This window comes from Anser brachyrhynchus (genome assembly GCF_964034855.1).
Source record: "Anser brachyrhynchus genome assembly, chromosome: 3".
In the NCBI taxonomy this organism is placed as follows: domain Eukaryota; kingdom Metazoa; phylum Chordata; class Aves; order Anseriformes; family Anatidae; genus Anser; species Anser brachyrhynchus.
Genome location: NC_137696.1, coordinates 35963552 through 35991008, shown reverse-complemented (window position 1 = coordinate 35991008; position 27457 = coordinate 35963552). Strand labels below are relative to the sequence as shown.

General features: G+C 42.7%; 1 protein-coding gene across 5 annotated transcripts in view; it reads left to right on the top strand.

Moving 5' to 3' along the window:
• The window catches only part of DAAM2 (dishevelled associated activator of morphogenesis 2), a 197659-nt gene that overhangs the window by 38152 nt on the left and 132050 nt on the right, over positions 1–27457 (top strand). For 3 of the 5 annotated variants that reach the window (XM_080585365.1, XM_080585364.1, XM_080585366.1), the window contains one exon: positions 26313–26352. The exons of the other annotated variants lie outside the window; for them this stretch is intronic. In XM_080585365.1, the coding sequence (XP_080441491.1) occupies positions 26343–26352 (10 nt within the window). In that variant the 5' untranslated portion in view covers positions 26313–26342. The remainder of the gene's footprint in view (positions 1–26312; positions 26353–27457) is intronic. 5 annotated transcript variants of the gene reach the window in all.

Here is a 27457-nt window from a genome sequence, read left to right as displayed (position 1 = left end):
AGAGTAAGAATAGTGCTTATGTTACAATTAATGTGGTGCAACAGTACTTTGAGATAAAGTGATTTTTACTGCCACTTTAGAGGCAACACAATTTAATTCTGTGCCACGATGGACACAGTAGTGAATACCTTACAGTCTCCTCTTCTTTCCTTCCGTCTCTAACTATTAATATGCATGTCACCTAACACTAAAATGAAGCTATGGAAAGCAACAGCAGTTTTACCAGTATACTATTTTGCACCACTGTTTAGGATAGGAATTGCATGATACACACAGACAGACCTGAGCTAACTTTAGGCTAGGTAGCTTAGAAATTGGTGGCAGTGAAGCTGTGGTGTCATGGACTTGAGAACTTATTAGCCACCTCTGTGAGTAACCTGACTTCTAAGCAGGCTTAAGCAGCCTCTACAAAAGGCTCTGCTGTGATTCCTCTGTGTTTTTTTACTCAAGAAGCCTAAACTAAAGTTAGCAGGCAATAGCTTCATGTGCCACAGTCGGACCTTTAATTAAGCTAGAAATAACCACAAATCCTCATATAGCAAGTGAGTTAAAAAAATAACTTGCTGTCCTTTTTGGGGTCTGTCTTCATATTTCCTTGGTTTTACTCTGCATGAAGAGTCTCTTGCTCTTCCTGTATCTCAGTTCCTCTATGTACACATATCCTCTTCATACCTTGACGCTTCAGAGACGTGAAGGGCTGTGGTCAACTGAATTGTGGCGCTAATACTTTGCATTTGCCTAGTTAACATTCACCAGCATTGACCCCTTCGTCTAATGACTCCATCTGTCTCAGCCTCTCTGCCAACATACCAGGAAATGCATAGAGGAGGATTAGAATAAGCCAGTAGAGGTTGGCAACATAAAGAACTGTTCTGCATAAACTTCAGTGGTCTAGACTGAAAGGCTGGCAATTGGAAACCAAAAGATGAAATAACCTGTTTTCTTTCTCAGCTCCAGCTGTACAGTTAAAAATGATACTAAAGCAGATACTATTTCCACGCAAAGAGAAAATTCTAAACCAATACTGATAAAGTTGAAGCAGCACAGACGTGCACAGGCTAAAACACCCAACCAGACCTGTGGTCACTGTAAAATGACTTCAGAGTTCTTACTGGCCAAATGTCATGTTGAAATCCTAACAATGGTTAGAAATCAACAGCAAATCTTTTTTTGGAGAACTCAGTCCATGTAGGTGTTTTTTCAGGAAACAGAATCTAGGATACATTCAGATGGGGATAAACCTGAATTGGTGATCATAGAATCACAAAATGGTTTGGACTGGGAGGGACGTTAAAGACCACCTAGTTCCAACCCCCCTGCCATGGGCAGGGACACCTCCCACCAGACCAGGTTGCCCAAAGCCCCATCCAACCTGGCCTTGAACACTTCCAGGGATGGGGCATCCACAGCTTCTCTGGGCAACCTGTGCCAGTGCCTCGCCACTTCAGAGTAAAGAATTTCTTCCTAATGTCTAATCTAAATCTGCCCTCTTTTAGTTTAAAGCCATTACCACTTGTCTTATCGCTATACTCCCTGATAGAGGGTCCTTTTATGAGTCCCTCATGAGGCAATTGAGTGGTGTTTAGTCTGATTTAATGTCTGATTTCCCATTAAAATTAAAGATTGCAAATGGCTCTCTAGATAAATTCTTTTCTTCTTCTGAATATCTTTGTTACTGGGCAGATTTATTTTTCCTCTTTTAGCTCCCAGTTCTAAGATCTTTTTGCGTGTCCAGCTACACAGAAAGCAGAGTCAATTTTTATGCCTAAGATTAGCCTTTTCCTCACCACTTTCTCCTTCAAACAAAAACTTTCTTAAACCCCTGGATGATCAGAAGATGATGATTTCCCCCTTCCTCCTTCACTCTCCCTGCCATGATAGCAAAGATCACGAACAGTGTATAATTGAACACAGTGAAAGTGGAACATTTTCAGTCCATAAACATCAAACGATGCTTTTGGAACTGGCTGGTCTGCAAACATTCCTTTGATCCTGAAACTTGGTGCCTTTATACAGGGCTTTAAATTCATGGATGTTTCATTATGTGGTTTGTCCACGATTCTTTCAGTACTTGCAACTAATGGGGAAAACTGATCATCGCTTTTGCATTGGGGGGTCTAAACACAAAGGTCTTAAGGATAGGCTGTGACTTGACACTTTTAACAATAGGAACCCACTAATTACACTTCTTATATGACTTTCATATCTTCTTCACTGAAGCTGTTCCAAAGCTACCATCCTCTGTAGAAGTGGCATAGAAGTGATGACATGGTGGGGAGGCAAGCATTAAAAATAGCATGACCCAGGGATCATTCCCTCTTCTTCCCCTGTGGCATCTAAGCTTGAAAAATTGTCTGGATTCTTTGCAGTCCACATACTTCAGAATAAAAGGGAGTTGTGTTCTTGTGTTCTTTAACTGAGCTTTGCTTAGAGGACAAAGCAAAAGAAAGTGACACTTGTGTGATTGAGACCAATGCAGCAAGTTGGAAAATCTGATAAAACTGGTGTATTTAAAGTTGCTCTCAATCCCTTGATAATGTGTTCTTTTCTTCTCTAAACACGTGGATAAACATATTTAGGGAAGAATACCTGTCATCAGGTTGCCTTTTTATCTAGGGATTTTGGTGGCATTTTAGCCCTGATAATGAAGAGTTTCCAATACCAGACTTGGAAGACTGGCGTAGGTATTCTTTTGCTGGATTTTGTTTCTCAGTGTTCAGAGCAATGCAGAGTGTTTCTTTTCTCTTTCAGTCCAAGCCAAAGCCAAAACAAAACAAAAACAACCACAAAAACAAACAAATAACAACAAAAAAACACCATCAAAACTGTGTGGCTGGAAACAATGTTGACTGATGGAGAGCTATCATCCTTTAGCTGGTTTAACAATGAGCAGTCATACCTTTGGAGAACCCGTCCTTTCCAGCATCCTCTGAAGATGTCAGTCTGGCATTAAGGTCACTGGCAAAGGGGTTAAAGAAGCACCAATATTAGTCAGCGGTAAGGTTCTGTAACATTTGATTTCTGCTGTGAGTTTCTTGCTGTTCAGAGTTGATAGAGATGACAAAGTCATTGTCTCTTGCTGCTGCAGAACATTTGTTAGCTGGAATAATTTCTTGTTACTACAAAGCAAAACCAGCTTTTAATTCTCTGCCTGGAATTCCAGCGGCGCCTGCTGAACGTTGCTGTAATGCCTCAGGCTCCTGTCGTTCCGTTGGTGGGTTAGAAATTGTCGGGACAGGATATGGATCCCGTGGCACAGCTTTGGGAAACCGGAGAAGATAGGTTCTGTGGTTTCAGGGACCTTGAAAATCTTAGATTGGTAGCAGCCCTGAGCAGCCAGAGAAGCTGTTTGCATTTCCAGTCCTTTGTTTTATTAGATGGCCTAGAATGCTCTAGAAAATAATTAATGTCTGTGAAAGAAGACACATCACAGAAAAGCACGGTTTGGGTTCCAATTGAAGCAGCCAGTGGCTTAAAAAAGTAGAAAAGCCATCCAAGACCCACAGCATTGCTTCAAAGCCTCATTTCATGCTGTCGTATACAGTGAAACGTACATAATCCTCTTCTGTTTTTATCAGAAATGACTGGATTGTATTATGTATGTCAGAAGTCCCAGGTTATTAATACAGTGCAGGCAAACTGGATAAGAGCCTGCAGAAGCCTCTGTCTTCTTCCACAGTCATCAAATGACCTCACTGTGGTTTTGACTCTGCTGGAGTTCACAGGAATAAAGATTCCCAAGATTTCTCTTGGAGGATGCTTGCCCTGTGATTAAAGCATGTTCATGCCTTTCAGGGTCTCAGTCTTTATGGTTTAAACCAATTTTGGTAAGCTTGCCACTTTTCTTTTTAACTCCTTTTTTTTTTCTTCTTTTTTTCCTTTCCTTATTAAAAAAAAAAAAAAGAGAGAGGGAGAGAAAAAAGAAAAAGCTAGAGCTGTTCCTGGAATATACTATGACTTCATGTCGGCATGAGGTGCCAACATGCACATGGAGTGGAAGAGCAACAAGAAAAATGGCTTTTGCAGCTTGGGTGGTATTTGCTACATGAGAAACATCACTCTTTTCTGATTGCCAAGTTGTAGCACTCAGGCTCTAAATCTGTATTTTGTATACAAAAAAGAAGTAAGAATTGCATGTGTGTGTACTTGTGTTTCTGCCCTCGTCCTGCTCGACCAAAGTGTGAACACCTTAAGAATGCGACAGGGCATGTGATCGCACACTTCTGTCCTGGGATAAATGAACACATGCTCATGCTCTTCATCAGAGATCTGCAAGTTTCCTAGCACGATGCTGTTCATGCACATCATTATACAAACCCACAAATGCATCCAGCTCTCTCTTCTGCAGAGCAGCGGGAACAGACATTTTTGATTTTGAGCAGGAATCGTGTATCTGGGCCCTTCAGCATACTTTGATGTTTTTGCTGTTTTGAAAAATCCTTACTCAGCTGCTGTGTTGTGAAATGTGGCTGTGCGAGAATCTCCTAACTGTGAAATATGAGGATATTTTATTTTTTTGTGCTGGTCAGCAGTGGGATTTTGTGACCTCCAGTTGATATCTGTACAGTACATCTTGTATGTGTGCATTAGTGAGACAGCACAGTGCCTCCAGGAAATGCATTCTTTTGCAGTGGGCCATATGGGTAGCTTTGCGTGTTTATGATGAAGATAGGAAGATAAGGTTTGTTGCTTGCTCTTTTTCCTTTCTTAAAACTTTTTATTGCGTTTTGTTCCTGCACGTAGTTAGGCATCCTAAAAGGATGCTGGAGATAAAGCAGAGCTTAGCCCCTTAACCAGCATTTGCAGCAGACTGTTGGATTGCTCGAGGTCACTCCTCTGTTTAGAAAGAATAGTTTTTCATACTTGGCTATCACAAAAAAAATTTAATAGCAAACACGCCAGCCTAACTGCAACAGGTAGGGAGTTGGAAACTGAAGTAGTTTTCAACCATATCAAGATGGGACTACTGCATACATTAAAAAAAACACAAACAAGTAGCCTTCTATCCAAGTAGTGCATGCGGATACTTGTCCTGTGTTTCTGGCATGCAGAGATCTTAGGATATCAACAAGAAAATTATAGGCTTCCATGGCTTTAGATAAAGGAGCAGCTTGGCTAGTTACTTATTCCTACCCAAACGAATCCAGGTGCTGGAGGGAGAGAAACGTTCACGTGCTAAGCCATTCTGTTTCAATAGGAAACAGAGAACTTGTGTGGAAACTTGGATAGTCTTCCTCAAACTCAGGGGAAGTAATTAGCGCTGTAACTGTGCAGAAAGCTGTTTCTGGCCCATATCTTAAAGGTATTACCAAATGTTGCTTTAAGATTGGAAAAAGGATGTCTCCAGTGCAGATGATAAAGGGAGGATCATGCTGTAAGAACTCTGAGAGGAAAATATCAGAGATCTTTACCACTGCTTCTGAAGTCTTCTTGCATGAGGACCAGCTGCCCACCTCAAGTATACACCTATGTAATTTGGGGACCATTTTGTTCTTTGGTCCTTGTTTCTGCCCCACTTCCCCCTCCTTCCCTCAGATGCATTCTCCATAAAGGAACTGCTGCTCCCTGAACTAACGGGCAGGCTCTCAGTCTCCAACTTAACCAAAAAAATTCATTTGTGCATCCTTGCTCATCCATCCCTGTCCCAAGTGTTAGTTTGCTGTCCTTCTCCTAAGTGGAGGAGTGCATAAATCAGTGTCTAGTTACCTGGAAAATTGAGCTTTCTATGGCTGCATTTTCTTTCCTTTTTTTCTTTCTTTCCACCCCCCCCCCCCCCCCCTTTCCCCTTTTTCTTTCTTCTTCCTCTCTTTTTTTTTCTTTTCCTTTTTTTTTTTAATTGTTTTATAAAGGGATTTTTTCAAACCATGCATGAAATGAACACAGAAAACCAGAACTCATAGTTCTCTAGGACATCCCTGTTTTCCTCATTGATGGATTTTATTACAGTTGATAATCCAGGACGTTTCTCAAGACATATTCACAAGTTAGTTGTTCAGCCAAGTACAATGTTCTTCTCTGTGTTTTCTTTAACCCCTCCCTGGTTCCATCATACCTTCTTTTCCCTCTGACTGTGGTGGGGCCCCCTATTTCAGGATGTTACATTGGCAGCAACTTCAACCAAAATCAATGTTGAATCAGTACAGAAAGAGCAAGGTTACAAAGTCCCATTACAGTAGCAAAGTGTAGCAGTTCAACAACTGCCATGCCAAAAGGGACCAAATAATCATTTCAGCTGGAATCTTGTCTCTGATGGCAGCCAATGCACGTTCCCCTGCATTCCTCACACAAGCAGCTTGCCAGTTACAGGGGTAACTGTCCCTGGTCTCAACCTGCGCTCAGCTTGCATCTTGAAGAATAATGACTTTGGCAAGGAAAATAGAGAAGTGTTGTGTTGAGGAAAGGATGAGCTAAACTTCATGGTGTTCCATCATCTCCATCGAACAGAAATTGCAGTTTAAGATTCCCATACTTTATGTTTTTTGGAAGAGGTAGTGTTTCTCGTCCTGTGATCTGGAGCCATTCAGATCTCACAGGAGGTTGGTTTGTTTGTTTGTTTGTTTGAAGTAAAGAAGAGTGGTGGAGAAGACATATTCTTCCTGACTCCTTCAGAGATTGGCTTATATCCTGAAGGTTTCAAATACAGTTTTTCATAGTTTTTTTAATGCTAGTTACTCTGCTTATCTCACATCTCAAGGTGTTCTTTTTCACTGCGTTCCCTTAGCACATACAGGATTTCTTTGGCTTCAGAAATATTTGTCTGTGATGGCGATCACAGTTTGTGCCAGACATAGCGGAGGAGCCTACTTGCTGTTTCTGAGAGGGAACTTCATCAAAACCAAGGGGAACCTAAGGCAATTCAGAAGACTTGCACCAGAGTGCTCAGGCTTGTTCAAAAGCAAAGTGGACAAGGAGGCTGTACCTTTTTAAGAACACTGAATGGTGATTATGGTCAGCCTGGAAAATGACAAGTATCCCTTAGCAGGTCAGCAGGAAAGCCACTTGGTTTGGGTGCCATTGATTGGAGCAAAATAATAGCATCATAAAAATTGGTGGGAGTCCTACCAGGTAGTTGGGTCTTAGTGACTGTAGGTAATTTTGGATCAAATTCTTGGCTCATTTACACCTTGTCATCCCACTGGAGATCAAAGGCACCTTTAAAATACCAAGAAAATCCTGCTGAAGACAAACAAATTTGTTCTTCCGTGACCGAGCAAAGAATTTGTCCAGAGGCATCAAAATTATAGCTGCTGCTTAGCTTTGTGGTAGTGTAGATGTTTTCTGTCTTGTCACAAATACTTACTAGACTGGAAAGAAAATTGCACTTAAGCAGGACTCCTTAATGTTTCCTTTGCGGTGTTTGAGAATCACAGCTAGCTAGACTTGATCAACTGCAATTTGGTAATCTACCAGTAAGCAGTGATCGGGGAGGGTGTGCTTGGTGAGCTGTAGAAAGATGTTTTGTGGTGATGCCCATATCCTGCAGATTCAAGGTTGTGTTATATTTACACAAAGGCAGAAAACATTTTAGAAGCATTGTAGTACGGCAAAATTTGTTTTGTGTATTTTTTTAATTATTATTATGTGTGGGTTTCCCCACATGTTAGGAGACATCTGGCCTCAAGAGTCAGGAGAAAAAAAAAAAAAAAGAAAAAAAAAGCTTGTACGTCATCATGCAATGCCAGCTCTGTTTCACTCTCTCTATGAGAAACAGTGGATGCAGAAGTTATTAGATGAGATCCTGCAGTTTGTGGTCTGCAGAAGCCAGGTTTGATGGCCATATTGGTCCATTCTGACCTTCATCTCATCTTTCTGTTGGGTGCTGGGGAACAGGGGCTGTCCTTTTATCCATAAAACATGAAACTTAGAGCTGAGTTAGAGTATGAAGCAAAGCATCTCCTGCTCATCATCAGAACACTTGCAGTGGTCCTTTAGAGTAGACTTGTGGAGGGAGAATGGGCTTCTGCAAGGGGGTCTAATCCAAGGGGAGGAGTGCAGCCGCTTTCCTCTGCCCGCTTTTCTTCTGCCATCTGCATTACAGTGTATATATTTTTGGAATGGAAGACCTCATGGCATAAAGCCTTGTGTGTGTAGGTATTGTAATCAGTAAGTAGCAATGCTAGCCTGGGTTGGTGAATTCAGTCCCTAGTATTTCATCTGAATTGAATTTGTTCATCCCATTGCCCACACGTTCACTGTGATACTGTTCTGGGTGGTCCGGTATTAGCAAGGTTTTGGAAAGGTGTTGCTATGATTGGATGATCATAATCAGTGTGTTCAAAGGCAAACTCATTGCTCTGAGGTGAACAAAAGCTGTGACTGAGAATGCAGAACAAGCACAGGAGAATATATTTAAGGTCAGAGAATTTCTGACGCTTTCTCTGGGCTTTTTGCCTGGCCATAGAAGATGTTGCCAATGCAGATTTGACTATTATTCTTTGTAACTAAGCTCCAATGAGAAGGAAAAGGAGAAACTGCCACTGCTCCAAGGAACTCGCAATATAAACAAGCTAAGGAACTGATAAAGGAGAGTTTGTGGGAACAGTACTAGCCTGAAAAGCAAAAGCAGGACTGGGGTTCACTTTTATGGAGGAGATGTTTAATGCCAGTTTACTGTTTAGAGGGGGAAAGGACTAGTATTTCATGAACTGTGGCCAAGTGGGATTTCAGGCTGGATGAGGCATTATTGTGAGTTCCCCAAACGCTTCCTATCTGAGAGGGCTGTCCTGGTGCATAGCTGTTCCAGCACACTGCTTTGGTGGAACAGAGGGTTCAGTTCCAAGGTAAACACTTGCTGGCTTCCAGTTTCCTGGGTAAAATGTTTTTCATTCAATCCTGAACTGCGATTTACCCCTAAGTTCAGTGGGAAGGTGGGAGTGAACCTTGTGCCAGTCTCATTTCCCAGGGCTGAAAGCAGAGGCGCTGCCAATGAATGCCTGCCCTACCTCCTGAAACATACAGACCTCGATGGCAGAAGCCAGGTGAAGACTGAGTAGTTTGGCTCGCAAATGAGCAAAAGGGTGATGGCATGTAAGCATAAGCATATCTTCCTCCAGGGATGGACTCAAGATCTAGTGCCTCTGCTCTCTCCTCATGCTCTTTTGAAAGATGAATGTCTTCTCATCAGGCAGAGATGGTGGTCAGGGATGACAGGGTACAGGGTAGCAGTGAGGCTTTCTGCTTGTTTGAAGCTGTACCTGTTCTGCTGGTAACCTTATGTGCTTGCTCTGTGCTTGCTGTTAGTTTCATGATATCTGCAGCAATGAGGTTTTGAATTGCCTCAATACCTGTCAGTCGTGGTCAGTCCAGAATTTCAATGATTAGCATGGAAACGTATGATACCAAAAGCCAATGAGTTACTTTAATATTTCAACCTACACTCCTGTAGGAGAATCCACCAGAGAAGTGTGTGTGGGATGCTTTGTGTAGGGTGTCTAGAAAGTTATTAATGAAGGAATATTTCCATTTGAAAACTTAGAGAAATACAAGCAAGCAAGCCAAATGTTGTTTCTGTTGACACTTGCTGAACAACAGCAAATTCAACTGCATTTTTTTTAACACCATCTGCCATTGTGTTTTCAGAAATGAAAGGGCCCTGGGCTACTGTATTTGTTCAATCACATATAATATAACTGAGAGAAAAAATGTTCTGGTTTACTCAGTCATTGCACGGATCTCTGGTGCACCTATCTTTGCTGTTGTCTCTACTCACATACTATCAAACAGTGCGGATTTTAGACAGCTTCTTCAATTTTCTTTTTCCTCTGCAAAATCTCAGTTCATAAAACAAGCTAAAGAATGTTAACAAGGGATGCTTCTCTGACAGCTGTGTGATATGGTGCTATCTTGCATGTGAGGAGTATGCATGGAGTCCTCCAAAGTTTGTGTAGACACAGTCCATGTGTCTTGTGAAGACACAAGGGAATTACGTTATAAGCCTCACTTTCCAGGAAAAGTAGAATCTAAGTCCAGGCTTAACTTCTGCCTTGCTGACTTGGTGTTCTTCTTGTGGCTTTCATGCCTCGTGTTACCTAAAAGACATGTTAACTGGAAGTTTTGATCTTTCAGTAGTAAGCAGTCCTGGGGTGGAGCTACAGGAACTGCAGCCTGAGAAGAGAAGAAATAAAATAGTATCCAGCAGGTATGGCGAGATGCATTTTGGTTGTAGCACAATGTGTTTATTTTGCAATTTGACGAGAATACCACCAACGTGTTCTTTGATATCCTCTGCTCAGCCCCATACAAATATGGCACAAATAAGGAAAGGGTGATAGGTGCTCTGTGCTGTGCAAAAATGCTTTTGAGTTGCTCTGCTGTTTACTTTGCACGAACATAGGAATTGCAAAATCTTTCCATGTAATCTTACAGAAGGTTGGGGTTGGATAGTCCAGGATTAGTTGTTTTGAGCTGGAGAGAAGCACACGTGGCTTTGGCACATGCATGTAAAATGTATCTTACAATGTTGCTGGCCGCAGGGGAATTTCTGTGGGTAAATAAGATTTCTGTCTCAAGGGCTGTCCATATGGCCCCTTTCACCAGCACTAATTCCACTTAGATTAACTGCACAGCACGAATGTGGGTCAAAGCCTGGATTGTTGGGAGAATGAGTTCCTGCTTCCAGACTGCTTCCCACAGAAGTACTTGTTGGCAGCTGAGATCATAGTGCTCACACTCCTCACAATAACCCACTTTGAAATGTATTTAGAGAGGGGTCTTGGCAGTCTGCTTGCTGCTTTTCCATACAAAGTGCAGGCCCCGGTTTGTAATCCCACTCGGCACGTCAAGGCATTGCTGCTGGGCCATCATGTTTTCTGACTTGATGCAGCACAAGGCGAGGCGTGTGCGTTTGGACCAGCGATGCCAACCCTTTGAGCCGAGTTTTCTCCTTACTCTTCAGCAAGAAGAGAAGAACTGCTCTCTGCAGTACTGCATTATTTACACAGAAAGCCACTGTGTTGCTTCTGTGAACACTATTCTCTGCCTGCAAGTCAAAGGAGATAGAGAAACAAGGGGGAGCGGGAGGGAACAGATCTCATGGTATCCTTGGCTTGCATGTGCCTGTAGTTCCAGTGCAGATTGCTTCTCGCTTTCTTTTCCTCCTTTGCCTACTCCGCTGGCGGCAAAGGCTCCGCACTCGAGTCGATCAGTGTGTGGCTAGTTTGGTTGTCTCCTATTATGTTGGGATTCGTTAGCTGGGAAATACAAAACCTAGCCATAAATTGCCTGCTTCATAAACTGGGGCAAAGCTACCAGGTGGATATACTCGGCTCTTTGTTTCTAAGTAAATGTTAATTTTAATGTTATTCATTTATTTTCATTTCTGAAGTGATCTTCAGAGTCCGGTTTCTCCTGACACATACCCACATTTTCACCACATCCACTCGTACCGTTCACAAAGAGTAATCTCTTTGACCCAGGCCTGGAGGTGCTTTGTGCACAGGTGACCCTAAGCAGTTGGAGGTATAGGTCAGGGGCTGCAACCTGCCCACAGTGCAGTGAGTGCAGAGGTAAAACTGTTCCAGTGCCACTACCCCGCTCTGTTTGTCACTGTCTCTTTCCTTCCAGATAGGCAGTTTTTTTTACAGTTGACTGGGAAGTGAATTTAAGTCATCACAACACAGACAACTTTGTTGCTTCAGGTGCAGATGGTGGCCTTTGAGGACTCGGTAACATAGGTGTAGTTTTGATATGAAGATGCTGGCAGTGTGGTTAGCATAGGAGATCTGCATGCCTCTTTCTGGGGCTAATGCTGCAGTTTAGAAGGAGGGGTGAGAGCAGAACTTTATTCCCTGTAGCTGAGGGTGTCGTGGGCAGGAGCACACAACAGAGGGAGTTGCCTCTTGCCTCTGCTGCTGTCTTCAGTTTGGATAGCACTCAGTCACGTTATGCTTGCATGTGCTGTGCCCCCTCCTCCACCTCTGTACATTAAAACCTCTGAGTAGGTATTGAGCAGCTTAAAATTAAAGCGGACAGGGCAAAGGTGGATGCAGCCTTGAGGAGATGTTGAATCCCCTCACCTGTGTCTTGGTGCATGGTTTGGGGACAGTGTGAAGTCTCCTCCCACCCTCTGCCCCCTGTAAGGTGACACAGGACAGTGTGTCAGCCATGGATGTGCCATCAGGCTGCCAGCTTCCTGACTGGGGACTGGGGAGAAGCTGAAGCAACGCAGTGGGGCTGGGTGGGATGCCGCTGTTAGGGCGGGATGGATGGTTGTTGCAGCCTCGTGCTTCAGCAGGTCTCCTCTCCTCGTCATCTCCCGTGGGCTTTGGCAGCCTACCTTGTAAGTAGTGCAGACACAGAAGTCAGTGTGCTTGAGAAGGCCTTGTTGACTTAGTTTAGTGCATGCAGAAATGATGATAGCTGCCTGTGCTGCAGGCAGTCACACTGTGCAGGGATTCCTGGCAGCTGGGAGAAACTGGGTATAGAGAAGAGCTGGAAAAATCTGACTGGTCTGCATGGCCTAGAAGATGGGCTGTCCCATAAAATAACACGTTTCCTATGCATAGCTGTAAAACACTTTGGGATCATTAAAGAACAAATATTTGGGGGCTAGTTTTGTTTTGCTTTCTTTATGAGAGAGAGTGCGCTTTTTTTTTTCTCCTTAAAGCCTGCTACTGCTGTCTTGAGACCACCATACTAGGAACTTTCTTCAGTGTTTTCCCATCTCTTTCTCCTTCTGAATGCAGGAAGCACAAAATACTCTTCTGGCATTTGAGCTGCAGTTATTTTGAGTGGCTCCAAACAGAGGGAAATGTGTTTCTGCGGTAGTTGCTGCAGAGAAAGAATTTTGCTGAAATGTCTCTCCCCCACCGCCCTTTGGTGGCTGCAGAAAAGAAGCCAGTGTTTGAGGCCCCTGCTCTGTGCATCTGCTGGATCAGTTTAGGCCAATTTTCCCCCTCCCCCTTCCCCTCTTTCCATTAGCAAACTAGATATAAAACAGAAGCCATTGGATAAATAGGAAAAATGTGTAGCAGAGGAAGCCCTTGTGATTAGGGAGCTGTTAACCAGTTATTTCATGTCCGGCTTTCAGTGTATTTATAAAAATGATGCTATTCAGTGACACATCGAATTACTATAAATGGCATTGGCTCAGTTGCTTTCTCATGGAAGCCAGCTTGCACTTTATTTTTAACACGGACCCACCGAATATTTTTAAAGTTAGCGTAGTATTCGTTAAAGATGCTAAAACAGCGGGCGAAGCATAGGCAAGGGTGGTGAACTTTCCTCATGCCCTGTCTCACCAGTGCCCTCCGGAGTCCTGCGGCAGCACGCTGGGAGACAGCAGCTCAGGCAGTCTCTATTCACACTTCTTGGCCAAGCAGGGGAGCCGGCTGACTGATGTGATTAGCGGCAGCTGCAGCGTTTGGTTTGGTGATGTGGGAGCTTGTCCATTAGGAGCTGGCCCGAGACCCAGTAAACTTCGCCCTCCCCCCTATTTTCTTTCCATTGATCGCCAGCAGCCGTCACATCGTTACATGCATTTATAATGTCCTTGTTGAGACTTCAGCGTGTGCACATGGTTTAAATCAACGGCTTCCCAAATAGGGGGAGCAAAAGCACCAGTACTCCCTACCTGCCTCCAACAATATGGTTGTAAACTTCAGGGACAAGCAGAAAGAAAAATACAGCTCATGGAAAAGCGCCAGGAGGTTCTGAGTCTACAGATCATGCTAAGTTTTGGACAAAGAGGTGAGTCTTGCATCATGGTCTAAATGCGGTGAGGCGTAGTCTTCCATACATTTCTTCTGAAACAAATGTCGCAGAACTGAAAATGGTCTGTGTGGCATTGTGGCACCTGAGGCGGATTCTCAAAGCTGTCCTTGTCATATGTGGCATTTGGGCAGGGCTAGTGCACTCGGTGAACGGTGGCTAGTAACGAGCACGTAGAATTGGGGAGGGAGGCCATTGACAGCCCGGTGCACAGGTATTGTCACCGTAGCTTTATTTAGGGGTGGAGTGCAGCTCTTATCACACTTCCTGGAGTTTCTAGGTGACCATCAGAGATATCCTGAAAGAGAGGGACTCTTAACTAATGAAATACTATGAAACTAAAGCATTGTACAAAACTGCCACAGCCAGCTCTAGCCTGGGTTGCAAACTGCAGATCTCATGGATCTCCAAGTTACTTGGAATCTCATGCAAGTGCTAGGGAGCCATTTCCGTGCCAACTCAATCCCAAATGCAAGCATTTATTCCAATATCTGGTTTCCAGTTATATTCCATCAAGGATCAATACCTGTGCAGTAGGTCTACCACGCATAAAATGACAACACTAGAAATCTAGATTGGACTAACCACTCAACAGAATATTGTACAGCACAGTGGTTTTGCACTGGGACAAACAGGGCGTAGAAGTCTGGTATATCTTTCCCTTTGTTTTCTCTGCTTCTGAGAGATCTGTTGCATCATAGAAAATGTCATCTTCAGAGTATTCAGTCTGTCCTTGGTAGCTGTCCAGTTTGTGTGTCCTGAGAGATCCCTCTTCAAAATATTTATATTTAATATTCTGATTGGAATGGAGAAGACAGCATTTGTTTGTACATTGCTGGGGTGAGAAATAGAGTTCTTAATCATACTACGGGACAGCCTATTTGTTAACAGGCTCTTCTAGTCTGGAAGTTTTATAACCTACTCTCTTGGCAGAGATTTCGTAGCAGATGCATTTGTGTTGTCTCTTCTGATTATTCAGGCGTTGCTATTTAACTATGTAGGTGAAATGTAATTAAGAAGAATAGAAATCAATAATTTTTTGAACTATGTTTACTCTTACTTGTACCATAGTTGACAGCAGAATTTAGTCCTTACAGCCAGCTAACTGGGAAATGGCTTTGTCTTGTCCATGCCTCAGTTTCATCATCTGCCTGATGGGGGTGGGGAAGGAGGTTACAATGTTGCTTCAGATTTCTGTTTACTAAAGAAATAATATCATTTTTGTGATGCAGTAGCCCTTCATTGCTTGTTTTGTTTATTTGCTTGCTTGTTGATTCCTTTGATTTAGTAACTTCACGATTGTAAAGGTCCTTCCAGTACGTTAACTACTTGCACGGACTCATTAGAAGGCACCCTCTGCTATTTCATTTAGGTAATGGAAATATAAGGAAGAGGAAAGAAGAGAAAATAAAAAGTAAGACCATACGTGGTTCAGCATCCTGCTTGGAGCCCAGCATGGCTGCGCTGGAATCCTGCTGATGGAATGTCCTGACATTATGGTGTTTATTTCCACCACAGCCCTGAAATGTAAACAGGACATCGTTGGATGCTAATCCCAGGGACGGGAAATGACTGAGAATCCTGGACTCTTGGGCTATTGGTAGGATGTAAGGAATTGAATTTTACAGGAGGAGTGGCATACAGTACCAGCAGTGCATGAGAGCACATGCCAGAGGAGGTGTTTTCAGGAAGGGTATCTGACGCATGCTTATGGGGAGGAACAAAACACAGCATTGGCATCAATATACACAGCAATTTGCAGGATATTCGGCATGCTAGGATGCTCTGAGCATCCCATCCTAACAGGATGGAAGCTGAAGAGAGAGCTTGCCTTGAGCTTGAAATGTATACAGATTAAATGGCAATTTATCACTGTGGCATTTATTTTTCACCATGCCTTACAATGCTGGAGTGAATTCAGCTGAGGAACATGGAAATAGCAGAGAGGGAAAAGCAGCAGCTTCTGCTCCAGGCCTGAAGCCCAGAGGGAATGGGGTGGAGGTAGCGCAATGAGGGGAGTGGTGGCTTAAGTGCGCCGGAAAGCCATCTACGTGTCTCATGGGCAGCCCTAAATAAATTAATGGTGTGAGGATAGTATTGAACTTCCAGTCATGACTCCCTCTCTCCTGAAATGGAAAGGGGCATGCCCAGGTTGTGTAGGATGGTGCCTGCTGTGATGTGTCTGGGGAAGAGGTGGATGAGCTGCTATGAAGCTCTTGGCACATGGTGGAGGGCACTTGAAGCTCATGTTGTTGGAAGGAGAGATGCACTCCGCTTTCATGCTGCTAGAAAACCCTGCCTTTTCCAAGCAACAGCTGCGAATCCCTCCTCTGTATTCCCCCTTGTAGTAGCAAAGACAGAAATGTGTTGTAATGACTATAAAGGGAGTCCTTTATGGAGATGGCTGAATGCGTACAGACACTGTAATTCACACTGGCTCTCTAGCTTCCAGACTGGCTGCCTGCTGCCTGCTGTTGCCATACAAGGTCTCCCTAAGTCTTGGTCTGGTATCTGTAGCAAGGAAAGGACCGTCAGCTCTACTAGCTGAAGGGAAAAATGAATCCCGTTTCCTGTGCTTTGAGTGTTGAGCACTGTGTTTCTGCAGTAGCTCTGTGAGCACGGTGTTGGACACGTTGTGCAGCGAGGCGTCATTTTCGGGTGGGCGTCTTCTGATTGTTTTCACGAGCGTCTTGCTGGCGCAGTTGCCAGTGTTGATGCCTTTTGAACCCAGCGCTCTGAATCTCCTATGCTGTTTGGGCTGGGTTTCCATCCGGATCTGAAATTGGAAATTTATTACTTGGAACTGTTTTTTAAAGGTGAAACTGACACCGGTTTCTTATTACTTACCAAGTCCTGAGGGCAGAGTTACATTCCTTACGCTGCTGTAGGTGTTAATGATTTCATCAACTCAAGAAGCCCAGAGCCCTGAACTCTGCTCTTGGCAGCTAGTAAAGAAGGGAAACTGACTTTCAAATATTTTGTTTTTAAAGTTGTTTTTCTTTATGGTGTTTACATTAGCGGGCTGGAATTTGTGGGACAGACATAAAATTGGAACTAAGAGAATTTGTTGACTTCTTAGTTCTTAGAAATCAAACCGATAGTAAAGCCTCAGTAGGCTGCTGAACCTGGTCTTGGCAAGTACCTCCGAAGCTGCAGAAGAACAAGAATCTGCGAGTGGGCCTGTTGTGGGTGCAGGCCTCAGCATATCATTTGCCTGGTATGCTTTCTATGCCTCAGAATAATCAGGAAGGATACTATTATGCAGATCCCAAGATTTTTTCTATATTACTTTCAGTTGCATGCAAATAACTCTCAAACCTTGCTCAAAGTCTGGAGAGATTCCGGGATGTGGGTTTTTTGTTTTGTTTCTAGCATAACTCCTGTCTTGTATCATGCAGGAAGATGGCATTTGGAACAAGGACAGGGATTTAAAATCAGAATTAGTTGGTATTACTTTGGGCTCTGCCACTTGCTTGTTGTAGTTCTTAAGCAGACCATCATTGTCTTCGTGCCTGTATTGTGAATCCCTGTGTCTTGCCAGGTAGCCATGATACGCAAGTTCTTCTGGTTTAGATTTAAATAATTTTCTGATCCAAGAGCGAGCCACTGTGAAGTGACTGCTGTACATGTGACAGACTGCTGTAGAGGTGCTAAATGGAAGGTTACAGAATTTAACATTGATTAATCCCCTCTATTGATGGATGAGACTCAAAAGCTTATCCTTTAATTATTTAAGGAGGTGCTTAAAAGGTGGTTTGTTGATCATCATTTATAATTAGCTATATAGAGAATATTTGGTGATAGCATTCTTCAGGCTAGGAAAATCAAGTCAGGAACCAGGCTCAGGGGATTGAAACTTGGCAGATGAAGCACAAATTTCTAAAGTGAGAGACAGTTTACTGAGGGTTGTGGTAGATTTTCTGTTGCTGGAAATCTTTAAATCAAATGAGATGCCTATTGAAAAGTCATATTCTACTTCAGACAGGAATTAATTTATGGCAATCCTGTGGCATGTGTTATGCATGAGGTCAGCCTAGCTGATTGGTACAACCCTTTCAGCTTCGTAGTTCATAAGATTGTCTTCAGATTTGTGAGTGCAAGTCTCACTGAAGCCAGTGGAAGCAAAATAAACCTGAGGTCAGAGCTTTACACTGCCTTCTTTCACATCCTTCTCACTTGCAGGCTGTATTGGCTTGTTAGCCAGCTAACACGTGGAAATATCCTCTCGCATTGCTTTTATCTACTTAGCACTGCCTTGTGCCACTTAGCTTGCTATGTACCTTCCACGTGTGCCTGTAAATTGCGGGATGTTTCTTTTCAGCCATTGTTTTGTTCGTTTTTTTGGAACTGTGAGTTGAAAGGTGAGAAGGCTTGAGCAGATCTAAAAGGAAGCAGATCAGATTGTGGACACAGCTGGACATTCCTGCTCCGCTGTCCCTTTGGCAATGATTGATGCAGGATATGCATGTGTATTTGTGATGATGGTTTTGTGTGTCTTTTTTTTTTTTTTTCCCAGTACCTTTCAAAATTAGCAAAAGAAGGGGTCCTTGAATGTGAGGTTGCTCCCCATGCTTCAGACACTTGCCCAGCAGATCAGATGGAGATCCTCTATTTCTCCCCACAAGGCAACTAGCCCAGTCGGTCTTGTTAAAAGTCTCCTCCTGTTGTGCTGTACTACTTGTTCAAAGTGGATCAGGCAGCTCAGGGGTAAAGTAGAACTCTCTATTCCTGACCAAACTAGCAGCTAAATGACTGCTGTTGCTGAAGGACTGCAGCTGGTAATAGCCTACAGGTGCTGAAATGGCCACGTAGGTTGGAAACAAGAATCCCTTGGCTGATTGAGCCACTGTTCTGAGAAGACAGATCAGCTCGTGGTAAATGTTCCTGTGCCTCACGGACACTGGTGGTTAGGCTTTCAAAAGAGTTCAGTATGTCTCGCACATTTTTCCATTGAGATTTTCTCATGAAAAGGTCTGATCTCAGAATTGGCAAATTTTGAAGAAAACATAGAGTTTCCCGAATGTTTCCACATTCTTATGAGAACTGGATATTTCAAAATTTGCGATAAATCACACTAGGAACATGTGTTTATTTGTAACTATTTCCTTCTTCCTTTTTTTTTTTTATGCTGCCAAATGCAAAAAATCAATGGTGATAGGTTATTCAAAATTATTTTTTATATTTTATTTTTATTCCTTTGGGGTTCAGTAGGAGGGGAAGTGATTTGGTGAAATGGGAAATTTCTTTGGTTTTTATTTTCCTTAAAAACAAACAAACTCAAAAGGCATCTATAGAATTCTGAGCACTAAAATAGCCTTCTTTTTTCAATACTTTTTTTTTTCTTTTTTGGAGGCAGTTCTTTTTCCATTGGAGCAGCTCTGTCCACTCTTCTTGGACATCTGCCTGCTGTTTTGTGCTGAAATGTAAGCTGGACAGTTTTGAGAAAACATGTTCTTGATGGCAGGGGCCAAGCTCTGTTTAAAATTAATTCTAATTGTTGAAATTCAAGTGTGTCTTGTACAAGCATGGCAAGTGAAGTTTGCTCATCATATGTATAATCCTATTCTTATGAGTGACAGTGGTGAAGAAGGATCGGCTGCAGAGCAGACTGATAAGATCAGTGCATTTAGAGAAAGGATTTCCTGTGCTTCCTCTAAATAGTAAAATGCTCCTTTTATAGCATACTGTTGAACAGAAAAAGCAACAACTGATTGAGATGTCCTCTTCAATTAATCCCCATTTTGAATGAATGCCCTGAAGGGCCATGTATAACTTGGAGAGGCCATTGCATCTTTGCAGGCATGGTTTCAGGTCAGCCTTTAGAACTGCGTTGTGCCAAATCCCTCTTACTCTTCAGGGACTAATTCCATTAGGCTACAACAAACCCGCCATGCATAAATTCAGCTTCCCCGTGTGATCAGCCCCGCCCCAAGGGACGTTGGGCAATTTTACTGGAAAGCACCTTATGCATAGCATCTCCTAGGTATAGTCTAGCAGGCAAATAGCCTGAAGACACCAAGCGGTGGCATGGTAAAGGGTTGCCTGAAGAGAGAGAACACCCAGCTGTTAGTCCCTGGGGGCCTACTTGGTATTTCTGGCATAGGGGTGCACACAGCCCTGTTTTGGGATAACCTGAAATGTAAGGGCTGCTTTTATTTTTCCTCTGACTATTAAGTCTTCAGAGATAAAAATCAAGCCGTCTTGAGGGGAGGCACTTTTGAATTTGAAACAGTTATGAAGAAGCCATCACCCAAGGGCAATATCTGAAGCATATCTGAGAGATAACATATGTAGTACAGAAGGGTGACAAGTCAGGGCCAAGTGTACATTCCCTTGGCACATGATGTGTAGGTGAATGGGAAGAGTGTGTTTGATTTCAGGATCCCTCGGGGAGCAGCTTTATCTGCAGCAGTGCTGCATTGGTGTGGGAGGTAATACCCTTTCCTTCTGAGGTGGCTGGGTGGAGAAATCGTGTGTTCAGGTGTGCTTCAGGTAAACCACAGACAAGAGAATAAAGTTAGAAAGTAGAAAGAGAAGGAGAGTGCGAGGGCGTGAAGATGACCTTCTCGCTACTGGGAAGCTGTCATTTTCAGCATCATGGTCTCTCCAGCCAGGTTACTGTGGAGACCATCCCTAGTACATAAACTGTCAGATGTTTGGTGAGCTACATGCTGCTGAGCAGGAAATCATTCACATTCCTTATCTTCCACACAACGGGCTCAGGAGAAATCCTGCCAGAAAGCTTGCTCCCAGGCCTCAGGGAACAGGGCTTGACCTCTGGGAAAAGGTTTTTTCTGGGCTTTACTTATAAAAACTGAATTCAACTACTTTCTGAGCGTTTGGCTTGAAAAGCTTCCAAAGGGCAACTACTAGATGGTAGTGGTTAGGAGTCCTGCTGTGGCTAAAATCCCATCCTGTTCCCACAGAAATCAGTGGTCAAGCATCCACTGACTTCAGTACAAGCAGCTGAGGGGTACAAAGGGAACAATTCTGCAAAGCCCTAAACTTCTGAAGAATTAAAATCCAGACTCAAGTTTCTCAATTTGGATAGTCTCCAGGAGCAAAAACTTATTCCCAAGCAGTGAAGTAATGAGGCTGTAGACTAGCTGTCTAGGGAATGTCTTGGAGCAAGCCAGTGCATTAGGAACAGCCCCATCTTACCTGGTATGGGAACCAGCAGACATACGTGTCCTTTGTACTTGTCACCATCTCTGCTGGTGTTAATGCAGGGATGGTGTCTATGCTGTGGATGGTACTAGAACTGCAAACAGTCATAAGTGCTACCAGTCAAGAGCTTTTCTTTAAGGTTGCTTTTATTGGTATTTTGTACTGTGAGTGTGGCTGAACACTGGCACAGGTTGGCAGTTTGTGGGGCCCCCATCCTTGCAAACACTCAAAACCCAAGCTGACACCATCCTGGGCAACTTGCTCTAGCTGACCCTGACAGTGGGGTTGGACTAGACAGCCTTGAGAGGACTCTTCAAACTATTCTGGGCTGCTGTTACCAATATTGCAGCATTAAAACCCAGCTACCTGCCTGTCCCAGCCTCACCTTGAAAGCAGCAGCTGAAGTTATGAGGATTTCTTTTCACACTCAGTTTGTGAACCACGTCTTGACACTTTCCCTTTCCTCAACTCCTTAGGGTATGTAGAGGGCATCTTGACCATATGAATGTTTCTGTCATGTCCCGTCTGGGGTCGGGAAGTTGGGCCATACCTGAAAAAGATCCTTGGTAGCACACCTTGCCTCTAAATGCAGTTTTTAATCCCCCTTTCAGACCAAACCCATGCTTTTCTTGTTCTTAAGGTGGTAGTTTGTCATTTCACACTTTCCTTTTCTCTTTTCTCTTCCTCTACCAGTTGCTCAGAACTTGTTTATCAACTTCTGAATGAAAGGTGTGTCATGTCTCAATGGCTCACCCCATCTCCAGCTGCTCCAAGAATTGTTTGGTCTGCTTCTTAAAGAAAACCTTTCAGCTCTTTTTTGTTAATCTAGGGATTGTTTTTTGTTTGTTTGTTTTTATTTGTTTTTAGTTTTACACTGCAATGTTTACAAAGAAAGGAAATTCTCTTTATAAGAATGTGAAAGAAGCGTTGTTGCCTGAGAAATATATATATATATATATTTTTTTTTTCAGTGAGGCTGCAGGCAGTGTGTTCATTTTTGTCTTCCCTCTAGCCATTCTTTTTCTTCTGTCTGTTTCATATAGATTAACCTCTATTGTCTGGTAAAATAATGTAGACTTGTAACTGTTTCTACCTTTCAGATAGGAACAGAATACAACTTGTACTACTTGGGCATGTGTGGTTTGGGAGTCTAATGGCCTAGCAATGGAAGAGAATGTATTGGAGCATAAGATGGGGCATCAGAGCCTTTGGAGGTGAGGCTCTTTGTGTGTATAAAGCTATCGTGGGTTGTAATACTTGAGGGAACCCTGGCTGTTGTCTCATCTCACTAAGGTTTTGAGGGGAGCAAGGTACTCCAGCTATTCTGCTGCGTTTGTTTCAAAGCTCCCAGGTTTCATCCCCAACAACTTCTGAATACGATAAGCCAATGCAGTTGGCCTTTCAGCTTTGTACAGATCCCTTCCCCTCATTCTGCTTGGGAAAACCGTATTGATGGAGAAACACATGGCACAGCACAGGCCAAGCCTGGAGTGGACTGTACATTACTGTACATCTGTTCGTACTGATACGCAACATTATTCTTTTCTGCCCAGGGTAAGTTTTGTTTTTCTCAGGACTGTTGGAAAGCAGGTGGTATAGAGGGTGAAGAAGAGGCCTGAACATTTGGGTGGGACTTGTTTAAGGAAAATTTTAGCACTGTGACCCTAGTGAGGTTGCGCATCCAAAATGCTGGAGGAGAGCCATTAAACAAAGTGGCATAAAATAAACTCACTGTGCATGTTTTCATACTTACGTCCTCGGCTACTTTTGGTGTGTTTATCAAAACATCATGGGCTTTTGGGTCAGTCTAATGGTGGGAATGAGAACAGGGAACGATACATATCAGGACCATATTAAAGCTTTCTTTTAGGCCCTCTATCTTTAAATCTCCTTACCAAAGTAATTCCTTTTAGAAATGATTTGGGTGATGGTGGTGGGGTGCTTATTTATTTTTGTTAGCCTACAAATATTTACTGTGTGCAAACACCTTGCACTGAAAGCAAAGGATATGTGACCAAAGCAGTGAAAGAAGCTTACAGTTTTGACTCTCATTTTAGTAGCTGAGCTTCAAGTATATGTTCCATCAGCCAAATTTGTTATCTATTTTTAATGTGTTTATTCACAAGTTATTTGTGGGAGCTTAACTGACCAGCAGAACAGGAGGACACTGTTCTATTATTGATCAGCTGTCTGACAGCACCTTGGGTTCTGAATGCATCAAAGTTATTCATGGATGGCTGATACTGAACAGCTCATGTGGTTGTTGAGCAGCTCCTCAGATGAGTTTGTTTCCATGGGGTAGTCTGAGAAGTGGTAGGCAGGCGAGAGTCATTTTGTTTAATGAGCTTCAAGGATATAGCAGGTGAAGAAAATCTGCAAATTGAAGTAAGAAGTGAAGACAAAATATTCATTTAAAACCAGCTAAGACACATTCATAACATTTTGGCATAACTCCACAAGTTCTTCAGTCAATGGGAAAAGGTCTGAATCTGAGGTCACTTTCCCTTTTTTGTATCCTCTCCAGTGTGAGTGCTGCTTTTCTGCTGCTGCACTGTGACACATTGAAAATATCTGGGTGAAGGAGAACAGTGAGAAAACTGCACCTAGGTCTTTGCTGGTGGTGAAGATAGGGGCACAGGATGGAGAGGGCTGAAGGTTATTGCAATGCAGTCCATGATGTATTACTGCGGTACAGCACTGAACATCCAGACGGTGGCTGGTAAAGGTGCAGAGGCTCCCCTCAGGGTCCAGAGAGAAAGGGAAGCTTTGACTTTCTGTGCAGTATGAGAGCAGCTTCTGCTTGCAATGACTCTTCCCTCTCTTTATGATTTGAGGCAATTTGATTGAGGTTTTGTAAGCAACATGAGAGAGTATTCCTGGGCAAGGATGGCTTAAGGGGAAGGGTGGAAGGGTAGCTGAAGCATAAACCTAATACTGACACCATGGCATATATTGCTTTGTCTGTGGTCAGGGACTTTTATGATTAAGGTTGGAAACTAAACCTTTTTGGAGTACATCCAGCTGGACAAGAGGTCTGTGCAACACTAACCATGTACATGAACGCTTTCTTGCTCCAGTGTACCACCTCAAATTTAGATTTAGATTTCGGCGTCACTATGTTGCTCACTTCTTGAAGTAGAGTGAGGAGAACAGCTTTATAGCCCAAATGAAAAGGTGTTTTATCTCCAACCTAACTGTTTCTTTTAAATCTCAGCTATTAAAAGAAAGAAGTTTCTCTGTCAACACTGCTCCTAGCATAGTCAGATTTCCTTTTCCTTTTTAATCATAGAAATTGCATGGGTGAATGCAGTTAAAAAATAGGCATTCATACCAGCCCCTACTGAAGTATGCACATGACTTGGAATACATTCCCCAGGAGTCAGGAAATGATGATTTGGGTGCTCTACTTTGATGTTGCTAAAATCAGCTCCAGAAGACCTTTGCAGAAAATGAAATATTTCATTTTCTGAGAAAAATAGTCTCAGGTGCCTACCTGGCACAAGTCCACTGAAGGACATTTCACCAGTAATGAACTGAGTCCAAGTTCTCTTTGGAAGAGCTGGTGTCTTGTTTTACGAGTTATGTGTTTCCATCAGCATTAATAGGAGTCTGTTATAGCCTCAGAGTGGAAATTATATAAGAAATGTATGTTGTTTACTCATCTAAGGAATGAAAGGCTCTTGCAGAACCTCTATAACTTAATTCCAATAATACATGCACCCTGAAATTACTGAAATTATCAAGGGATAAGGTGAACAAAATTTTGACTATCCCTTCTGATATCTTCCTGTAGAGAAGTATGAAATGCTTCTCTCTTCTTTCCTTTTATCTTTCCTCCTAGTTTTATCTACAGAAATGTTTTCTGGGATTCCCTAACCAAGATCTTAAGTCATTCCATTTACAGAGTGTAAGACAATTTGTAACTGATAAGAGATTTCCTCAGGTGTCACCTCGGCCTAAATATTTGAAGAATTGAATACAAAGGCATGAGTACATTTTCTTGACTAAACTATTGGCTGGTTGATTACTGATTTTACCTCCACACCAACATTTGTGTCCCCAACAGCACACGACTAGCTGTAGTGCTCACACATTATGGGAGCATTCTAGCCAGAAAACAAACAAACAAAAAAAAAAAACCTTTCATCTTGCCCTTTGCTCCATTTCCTGTGATAAGCAGATTCTCTGTTCATTTCTTTACTAACTCAAGCTCAAACTTTGGTCCTGAGAGATACTCCTTCTTGCTTTCAGAACGCTTTCTTTGGTCCAGAGTGGTCAGTTAGAGGGTAGAGACATCTCATTTCCAAGATGTTGTCAGTGTCGGTTCCTCTCTATTAAAAAAGTGTCAAAACTGCTTCTCCAGGTGTATCCAGTCCCAGTACTAAAGCTTATTATTGTTGTTTCCCTTGGGCAATGTTATATTTTCCAACCTCTTTTCCACAGACTCTTTTCCTAACTGCTCTGAAAATCAGTTCCTTGCAGGTGACCTGGTGGTTATCATGCTGGCACTTGATGGTTGAGATCTCTTGCCCATGTAGTTGTACTATTGCAATTCCCATGGGGGGAAACTCTTACTGTAGGAACATTCCAGTAAAAGCTGGAAACCTATCCTGCAATATTGATATGGATATGAAATGTGCTTTGGGGATTAAGAAGAGTTAGTGCTGCTATTAGTAGGCCCCATTGGAGATGAATTGTTTCCTTATCGTGCATGACCTCTTAAAAATGTAGAAAATCTTTGTGTGTGTTTGAAATCTCAGCATGAACAGGATATTCTAAGACCTCGTGGAGTCTCTTGCCTGTCTAAAGAACTTTTTTTTTTCTTGGAAACAAAAGAACGTTCCTTTAAACTACTATCCACACCGACGCCCCTCTCTAGACTTGCATTGCTCAGTTTGAGTTGTTTAGTTCTGGGGTTATCCCAGTGGAGCTTTTGTGATTAATAGCTGATAACAGTGTAAACCCAGCACTAAGAACATTTCCTGGGCAGTAGCCACGCTTCTTACAGGCTCCATTTGACTGATGATAGGGTACGCGCAGAACAAGCACTGGGGAAGAGGTCGCCCTGAAGAGTGTCTCAGTGGTGTGGGTTCAGTGTTTGCATTACACATCTGCTGGTTTATCTTCTTTTCAGAGACGGAGCTCCTTCCATCTACAATTTCCTCTGTTTTAAGCATCGCCAGGCACCACTGTAGTGTATTTGTACCCTCTGCTTGTATTATGCGTAGCTAAGGAAAAATATAAATTCAAACAAAGGAATTCAGTAATGTTAGATAATGCCCTTTTCATATCATATTTGCTGGTCCATTAGCCAACAGTTAAAATTTAGTGATAGCCTGGCAGCCTGCATGCAGATTTTTCAGCTGTATATAAGGTATTTCTGCTTGAATTTGCTACCCAGTCTGCATATGTAGTTGGTCTCAATTTTTTTTTTTCAGAGCTTCTGACACCTTGCAGTTCCACTGATTATGCTGGAAGGTAGGTACAAAGTGCCATGTGAAAAGTCAGGAGTGCTTCCTTGTTCAGAGGGCTTTCTGTGCAGGGGGAGAATCAAATGCTGATACAACTTCGTGTTACTGGAAAGGTTTTGGTGCTGGTTGCCTGTGTCTTCTCGACAGCAAGAAGAAATTGGAGAAACTGTAATTTCAATTTTTTCTTGCAGTGAGAAATAATCTTGCATAATATGTATTTAGTTTATAAATGTCCCTGCACAGTCAGGGCAGAAGAGCCAAGACCTCAATAAGTTTTAAGAAGCAATGTTTGACTGTTTGCTGTCTTTAGTTGTATGTATACCATCCCCAAATTTAAGATGTAATATATATGTAATAAATACTGATTTAAGTGACTTTTAAATATGCCTCCAAAGTATCAGACAAAACAAAATGTATCAGGTAATGATTTGGATCAAATCCTGTGCAATCTATCAAATAATTCAGTGCTGTACAAAACTAGAGATAACAAGCAGTGATACTGGTACATGTTCTGCAAAGTCATGCATAACCACACATAATAATAATGTTTGCAGCCCTCAGGGGATAAAGATGATGTTCCTTCCCTAAGAGAGGGTAGAGTTCTGTCCCATTTGTATACAATGAGCCTTCTTTTCAAATCATGTCAAAGGACTGTGTACCCAGATCAAGTGGCTGTTGAGAAGCAGGGTGTTTTATTTCTTCCCTTTTTTTTTTTTTTTTTTCCTCTAGTGTTCAGCTGTGCTGGGGAGTTAAGGGAATTTTATAGTGCAGTCTGGTTTTCTGTGGACTGTACTCAAATTTTTGTCAATAAGATGCAAGAGCTTTGGTTCAGAAGTTGAAAGAACTTGCTGTGTCTTTGAGCAGGTTATGGGCTTGCTGCAGGTACTTAGAGGTCCAGGGACAATACCCAAACATCCGCTGTATGCAGCTTCTCTGCAGTCATTAGGCAAATGACTTCTCCTTGGGGAAGAACAGGGTGTTGGTCAGTTACAGTTCTAGGAAATCTTCCCTAGTTATACTTCACTACTTAAACTTTTCTTAATCGTGGACAGGAAAGGGCCTTGAGGTGGACGTGGCCTCTTGCCACGAGAATGTAGGAGACCAGAACTAAC